We start from the raw sequence: 8,602 nt of genomic DNA on the forward strand, positions 1-8,602 counted from the left end.
TACATGATCAAGAATACTTATTGTTAGGTGATTTGCTGTATCAAGTTGTTATTAACTAGATATGTATTACTATAGTTAGCAGCATAGATAGTCCTACAAGTTAGGGGAAACGTTGTAATCATTCATCAATTTGAATTAAGAAAACACTTCTTCACATTCTAAGAATTCTTTAGATACTTCGACAATTTATGAGTTTATTGACTTTATTCTTCTACCAAAATTAAAATAAATTAGAACCTAAAATCGAGAGATGTGTCGGGATTATGGCCTTTCCTCTTGTGCTCTTGCTGAAGAAGCCAGTACTAGTCCTTATCCATACTGATTGGATGAGTAGGAGGGTAAACTTTTTTAGTTTCAATTAGAGATCCATGATCTAATAAACAATTCAAGTACATATTTCAAATGTACCAATATGCCATCAGAGCCCAGATGAATAAACTCGAAAACATTTTAACATAGGTGAAGAAAAAATTCGAAAGGAAAAAAATACACTAATTACCATATGTTGAAGAATAATTAAGTTCTTTTTTACATGCATGTATATATTTTCTAACTTGTATTCGGGAGCAAACTAAGACAATCGACCTATAATCTGGGGAGCATAGCAGATAATGAACCATCACCCATGAAGAAACCAGAATCCATACCTAATTTCCTTAATGGATATATTTTTCAATTTTCATTATCTTGATTAATTACAAGTAAACCCAACAAGCCAACAGGCCATATTCTCGAAGTCAATGGACTCTTGGCCAACTGACGAAGCTTAAACTACGTTCCACCACATCTGATCGATGTCTAAAATTGGATATATGCTCTAAAACAAGGCATATACACTTGAGATGAGCTTACCTAATGAAGATGTTGACAAGGGCTTCTTTCAGCAATCCTGGTATCAGTCACAGCCTATATTGATTTGCTTCAGAATTGAGAGTAGTAGTTTAGAAATAAAAGAAAATGAGTGATGAGCTAGCTTGGAGATAGAGACCCTCCTCCAACTAATTAAGGAGCTGGTTGCTGATAATAATTAATGACCACTGCAAAACACTGTAACAGATGACAGAAAAGCCATTGTTAACAACCAACGTTGGAAGCAACCTCCAAAAGATGACAGAGTACGAACAAAAAGAAAATGCGAATGATCAGTAACAAAATGATGTTGAACTATAGGACATATAGGTTGGAGGATAGAGCCAATTAACCACAGCTTAGCAACCATAATAACATTTCTCCAACTAAATCAAACAATATTGGCAACCTTTGTTACACTGTCTTAGCAAAATTTAAGCTATATATATAGCATTTTGTTCTATAGCATAAGTTTTTCGAAGAAGTAACTTATCCTTAGCCAAGGCTTAGTATTAAAATTCATGTATTTTATAACAAAACCTTAACCTTCTTCGAGATGTAATGATGTATCATATATGGAGCCAAATATATATATATATATATATATTTTAGAAGTTAGAGCATTTTTAGCAGACTCTCTATTTTGGCTCCTTAGCTATTTTGGAGAGCATGTTTAGTTTTTTATATATTTTAGTAGCTGCACCAGACTCCTAAGTGGCTCTCCATTATAACTTTTAACTATCTCGCTTCTAAATATAGAGAGCGAGATGAAGCTCTTTATAATTTAAAACATTCATTTTGGGTTATTTTATGTAATTTATAAATATATTTAAACTATTTAATCTTCATTTGAAAAATAATATAAACTCAAAATTAGCTAAAATAGAGAGCATTGATACAAACCTATTTCTAACATGGCTAGCCAAAATGACATTTGAGCTATTTTGGCTAAAGTTTGACTCAAAAATAGCTAGCATTGCTAAAGATGCTCTTAGGGAGCCAAATATATGGTTGTCTTTATTTCCTTGGTGAGATATATCCATATTCGTGATTCCTCAGTCTCATTTTATTTTCTCATTATACTTCTAAACTTGCTATAATCATGACATGTGTTTAATTGTAACAACTTTTTTTTTTTTTTTTGAAATAGAAGTTGAATTCATTAGATCAACAGCAAAAAGGCTGAAGTCTACCAAAACTTACATAAGAAATCTGGCAAGAAAATTTGGAGTAACCTACCTAAGCTAAAACAAACCTTTAAAGATCACTGGGTCGCTCACATTTAAGCGAGCCTATACAAGAATGAAAAAACCTCACCTCCTACGGAAAAGAAATCATTCAACTAGCCCTCACTTGCCAATCATGCAATTGTGGTACAAGCAAGAGACTAGAAATGTCATAGAACACTCATAAAAGTTAATCCAACCTTACACAGGCTCATACCCTAAAACATTAGGGCCCCAATTGCCTTGACCCGAGCCAGAGCCCAAGCCCAGTCTTGTCTAGCAAAAAGAAAATCAAACAGGCCCATCATCCTAAGATTGAGCCCAGGCCCAAACCCAAGCCAACAGAATTGGAGCCGCATCTTGCTCCTTTGCCTCTGCCGCCACCATGTCCTCCAGGGGCAAGCCCTTTGACCGCAACTCTGGTGGCCGTCGGTTCCAACAGTGCAACACCATCAAGCTTGGTGCCTCTCTGCTACATGTAACAGATAATCAAGTACCCGCCCGGAATCAAGAAGAAGATACCCGAGCCTGCACTGAAAACCGGCCGGAAGAGGAATCCCCGCTGCTCTGAAGATCCACACGTTCGGGGGGGGCTCCGCCGCTGTGCTAAGTCCAGAATCCGCCGAGCCCTACACCGGAAGCACCACCACGATCAACTGCTCATATCCCGATCTTCACCAACCCAGAGCCCGATTGGAACAATCAGGAACCACACCGCCGCCGCCAAACCAGACCCGATCCAAGCTCAATTCCTCACCGCCGCCCCACCGTCGCCGCAGCCTTCCCTGGTCTGGGGAGTGAAGGTTCACCGCCGCCAGCAACATAAAACCTAGGTTTAGTAAAACCGAGGTCACTCCAAGAAAATCAGAGGCCTCTCAGGATTAACTATTTTTTAATTGTAACAACTTATTAGCTGCTGATCAAACAAAAACGAAAAGGGGACAACTAAAATTCTGATAAGAGAATGAATGAGAAGTTGGTCAAATGTAATTATTTGCACTATTACGTATATTAAAAGCAAATGATCACCCACGTCAACAAAGTTGATTATAAATGGTCACTAATACATTGAAGTAGCTCATACCCTGCTTCAAATGAAAGAAAAAGGTTAAGAATTTAATCACAAACAGCAAAACTAACCTTTTTTTTTTTAGAGGGGAAGGAAAAAGTAGACTTAATATGATGAAAATTACTCAAAAGTAATCGAGGAGCTTAAGCTTCTCAATTATTCATTTTCCATTTCATTCTTTTTTGGTGAGACCATTTTATCTCTTTGAGGCCAAGGTGGGGAGCTAATTATAATGAAATAAGTAAAGTCCTAATTGTTAAGACAGAGTATGACTACTCATTTAACATCTTATTACATTTCCTTTCTCATTTATTAAAGACTACTCAGTCAATTACCTATGAACACTCAAACACTAATTATTCTTTAATAAAAAAAATTTACAATTTTCTTTACCTGCTCGCAGACTAGAGATTTGCAGTCTTAAATAAGTAACAATGAAACTCTACCTATTTCTCTTCTAGAGGAAATTTTAATTCTTCTTTCTTTTAGCTAATTACTCAACTTAGACGGGGTCGAATGACGCACAAAATACATAGAGCCATAAAATGGGACAAGTGTTGCTGGGAAGAATCAACACCTTACAATTCACTTAATTAGTATTGAAAGAAAGAAAGAAAGATAAGAATAAGAAAAACTATTATGGAAAAAAGAAAATAATTGGGTCAGATCCTTTAGACGCGCAAGCGACGTAAATGAGGTCAACGCTCCCCAAAAACAGAGAGAGGGAGGGAGAGAGAGAGGGCAAGGCAGACTGGCAGAGCGATCGATGACGTTGCTTTTGGTCTAAGCTCTACAACAGGGCAAGCTCCATGCTTTACCTTCACATCAGCACGACCTTGCCATCCAAACATTGATTTATTAGTTACCATATTACCATCGACGTTCAACTACCCTTCATTCCTTCACTATAAATACACTTCCTACCCCATCACTTCGTATTCATTCATCCACACACGTCCCCCCTTTTTCCACATTCCCAAGTTTCTCTTCGGTCCTCTTTGACTGCTACTCCTCTTAACAGCAGCAGCAGAAGCAAAACAAAATCATGGCGGCTATTTCGGCACTGTTTGTGATGACTTTTGCCATCGTCTTCAGCAACTCAGCTGCTGATCCAGACATGCTTCAAGATATCTGTGTCGCCGACTACGCTTCAGGTACAATTAAACCCCTTTCATTTCTCCCTACTTATCTTCGAGTCTACGATTTCTGATCCAGACTTTTGACACGATTGTGATGAATGAACAGCGGTGAAAATGAATGGTTTCGCTTGCAAGAACGCAGCAAATGCAACAGCAGAGGACTTCTTCTTTGCCGGACTAGCCAAGCCAGGTCTCACCAACAACACCTTCGGCTCTCTGGTGACTGTAGCTAATGTCCAGACGATTCCAGGCCTCAACACCCTCGGGGTCTCCCTAGCCCGAATTGACTATGCTCCCGGAGGCATCAACCCACCTCACACTCACCCACGCGCCACCGAGATAGTCTTCGTGCTCGAAGGTTCGTTGGATGTTGGGTTCATTACCACAGCAAACAAGCTCATTTCCAAGACCATTGCCAAGGGTGAAGTGTTTGTGTTCCCAAAGGGATTAGTTCACTTCCAGAAGAACAATGGTAAGGTCCCTGCTTCCGTGATCGCCGGGTTCAACTCTCAGCTGCAGGGTACCGCCAATATTGCCCTCACATTGTTCGCCGCCTCGCCACCGGTGGAGGATGATGTGTTGACCAGTACTTTCCAGGTTGGTACTAAAGAGATTAAGAAGATCAAGGCAAAGTTTGCACCCAAGGCCTAGAAATTTTCGAACTATTCTACGTATTAGTTTGATGGGGTGTGGGAATTGTACTCTGTTTCTTTGTTAATCCCATGTGTTTGTTTCATCCTGTGTTTCTTCCGGTCCCTTCAAAATTAGTTCATTGTGTTTTTTGTTGTTCTTGTTGTTCGGGTGGTTGATGATTAATAACACATTTCAAGTCTGGAGGAGTAGCTATCCACCTAAACTGTAATGATTTATTAACTTATTGGTTAAGTTTGGTTCACTTTCTAACCAGAGATTCACCAAACTTTGTGGCTTTCAAAGCCCCTTGCTTTTCTTCAACCATGGAAATTAAAGACTGGTTTTTGTGGAAATTATGCAGAAGTGATTGTTACATATGGTTGTTCCCACTTACAATCATGACTCACTTTTGGCTCAGTCACAGTTTGTTTTTTCGATGACAACTCAATCACAGTTTGTCGGAGGCACTAATCTCCCCAAAAGAAATTAATAGCCCATCTTAGTAAGTAAACTACTTCTATATGCACATATGCACTGACACTTAAAACAAATAATAGATGAACATGTGCCTAGTCCTTGAACAGAAACATTCAAACATAAATGGGATAAAGCAATAATAGAGAAATAAAAATTTGCAGAGGTAGGAGTGATTAGGTGCATAATATGTTTTCTTTAACGCAAAAGGACATTTCAAATAGAACCACTCTTCACCAGAACAAACAAGGAGAGAATAGATTGTTAGTTTACAAGCCTAGCATGGTATTATATGTTAAAATCATGATTGGGTGATTCCCATATCACTGCTACCACTCATGGCTATTGTTTAATATGGTGTATTAGCTAATATGATCATTGTTTTCACCCAAAAGAAAACGTATCGACCGTATTATGTATATAATTTTTTTATTGCTAGGTTTCATAACGTTGAGGCCAATTCAAAGTAAAGGAAAATGATTAACCTTGCCAAAAACTCTAAGCTCTAATAGTAACTCAACCCAAAAACAACAATTAATTGTCAGCGCAGTTAGGGGTGGGCGCGGTGCGGTTTGAGGCCCAAACCGCAACCAAACCGCAACCAAACCGCTTTTTTCGGTTGGCCTATAGATCAAACCGCAACCGCATTACAAAAGGGCTGAATCGATTATTTCGGTTACACCATTTTTCGGTGCGGTGCGGGTTGGTTTCGGTTTGGAGCGATTTCTTAATTTCAACTAAAAAGATAGGGACAAAATCAGGCTTATTTTTACCTAACAATTTCAATATGGCATAAATAAATTTTGAATGCTTTTAGAGTCCACACAAATTGGCAAATGTCACTCAAATATCAAGCAACTTGCAGAAAAACCATAACAACTTATTACACACACACACACACATATATATATATATATATATATATATATCAATGATCAAGCAAACATAGCAACTTATTACAAACTAAAAACCTAATCAAAAGTGGATTTCTTATATATTGAAAATCAACATTTCCATCAATAGAGAAATAATAAATAAATAAAATGTAATTAAAATAAATTCGGTGTGGGTCGGTTTAAATCGGGCGGTTTATGACCCGAAACCACAACCGAACCGCTTTTATACGGTTCGGTGCGGTGTGATCATAAAACGACATCGTTTTTGTTCTGTGTGGTTACCGAACCGTTTTTTCGGTGCGGTTCGGGTCGGTAACCGCATTTTCGATACAAAATGCTCACCCCTAAGCGCAGCTTTACTCCACTGCTTCCTCAATCTATTGAGGATTCTAAGCAGGGGCGGATGCACATGGAGCTCAGCTTAGGCACTTGCCTAGATTGGATTTTTGAGTTTACATAGATTTGATATAGGCAAGCTATATACGTGAAAATTGCAGAAATAAGGCAAAAAGGGGCATTGACCTACTAAATATAGAGAAATTTTGATAAATAACCTCTTTTATGACCTTGAATTGATTTTTAACCATGTTTTTTTTAAGAGTTGAAAAATGACCATATTAATGAATCAAAAGTCTTAACTACCCCTATTTAGATCTGTAACTCGCATCTTTTCTTCCTATGTTTCTCAATTCCCACGATTATGCAAGCTGCTCACGTCGAATAGGACTTTCACATCCGAATTTGATTCTCCTTTATTGCTCATTCTTGCTTCAATACAACTTTGCCGGCAAAATACCCAGAGCCACATTCAACGTTGCTTTTGAAAATCATGCCAAAAAATAATCAAAACTGCAGGTGAAAATGGGAACGGTGAAGAACATCTTGGAGGCCATGGAAGTAGCTGAAGCTCCAGCTTGCTTTCATATCCAAACCCAGTACCTAGAAACTCAGAAAGTACCCAAACAACCAGTACCATTTACCATAGAGAAGAAGCTTCAATTCTATGTTCTTCTCTATACCCATATTCTTAGAAGAAAAAAAAATGATCAAAAACTGATCTTGATCCTTTTCTTGCCAAACCCAGATCATTCCCAACTTGTGCTTGAACATCAAGCACGTGCTCTTACCCAGAAACCTTGCTCATCATACCAATTACCCATAAAAGAATCAAATTGGCTTGATTCTTTTTTGACCACTCCAAACCACACCCATACCAGAATCATATCAATCAATCAAAATTGCAGTCAATCTCTTGCTCACACGAGTTCAATACCCCAGAAATACCCTCAACAGAAGAGCTTTGTTTCTTTAATTTACCCATCACCTATAACCAAGGTTTTTGCTCAAAGATTGAGCAGAAGCTCATACCATAAGATACTAGGAACAAATTTTGTTCGTCATCTAATCAGTACCCGTACCATACTCAAGAAGAAAGTCAAAGTACCTTCCGATTCCGGCGACCCAACCTGCATCTTCGACCCCCTCCGCCGCTCGGATCCTTCTTCGACCCGACCTATCATCAAATTCTTCAGCCGAACTTCTGAAAAGGGCAAAAAAAAAATTGCTTTTAAGTAGTCGAAAGTGTTCAAACAAAACCATACGATGAAGATAAAGATTGAAGTGATGAGAATTAAGAGAATTCTGCATAGCTCATAAACTGTGGGGTATTTGTGTCTTTTGACACTTTAAAAAGGTCAGAATTCAACTATTTTTTGAAGTTGGGTTATAAATCAATTCAAGGTCCTAAAAGAGGCTATTTTTCTAAATTTCTCCTAAATATATCATTACTATTTACTTTGAGTCTTGTCTGGGAAACATTTCTGAATCCGCCCGTGATTGGTAGAGGATACAGCTCATATAATTTCTATCAACTGTAGATGAATTACGTTTGCTTTTCTAGTGTTCTACAACCCATCATAAATTCAGTGGACCAAAGATTTTAGAAATTTCTGCACAACAACCAATCACAAGTTTTGATGATTTGATGTAAGAATAAATTTTTTCTTTAGGCACTCTACGTTTTGGTATCCTCCAACATATCTTTCGTCGTTACTTTACAAGCACAATAGTTGTAATAATATAAAGAGAATTTTAGGGTTGAGTAGTGTCAGATTTGCATGTTGTGCTTCATATATATAGATACCTTCAACACGTCCCATCGACGTCTGTGAATCATCAAAGGCACCAAGTGACATAGCAATAGCAATGACAATATGACAGTTTGGCTTGTTAAAGACTTACAGAACATTACAAACAGAGAAATATGAAAATGGAAACTAATAAAATCTAATGCACATCAGATAAATGCATACAATA

General features: G+C 37.9%; 1 protein-coding gene across 1 annotated transcript; it reads left to right on the forward strand.

Annotated features, from left to right (window-relative positions):
* The first annotated feature begins 4,075 nt into the window (after window positions 1–4,075).
* Window positions 4,076–5,186, forward strand: LOC112195196 (rhicadhesin receptor). Its single transcript, XM_024335564.2, has 2 exons — window positions 4,076–4,298; window positions 4,390–5,186. Exons 1-2 carry the CDS (start codon window positions 4,190–4,192, stop codon window positions 4,932–4,934), a joined length of 654 nt encoding a protein of 217 aa, XP_024191332.1. The 5' UTR covers window positions 4,076–4,189; the 3' UTR covers window positions 4,935–5,186.
* The last annotated feature ends 3,416 nt before the right edge of the window (window positions 5,187–8,602 follow it).

The sequence above is a fragment of the Rosa chinensis genome, chromosome 3, assembly GCF_002994745.2.
Source record: "Rosa chinensis cultivar Old Blush chromosome 3, RchiOBHm-V2, whole genome shotgun sequence".
Classification (NCBI taxonomy): domain Eukaryota; kingdom Viridiplantae; phylum Streptophyta; class Magnoliopsida; order Rosales; family Rosaceae; genus Rosa; species Rosa chinensis.

Excerpts from the sequence above, each read along its gene's own strand:
- LOC112195196 (XM_024335564.2), top strand. The coding sequence starts at position 4,190 with ATGGCGGCTATTTCGGCACTGTTTGTGATGACTTTTGCCATCGTCTTC. Across the intron at positions 4,299-4,389 it reads TGTCGCCGACTACGCTTCAG|CGGTGAAAATGAATGGTTTC; the intron begins GTACAATTAAAC and ends ATGAATGAACAG.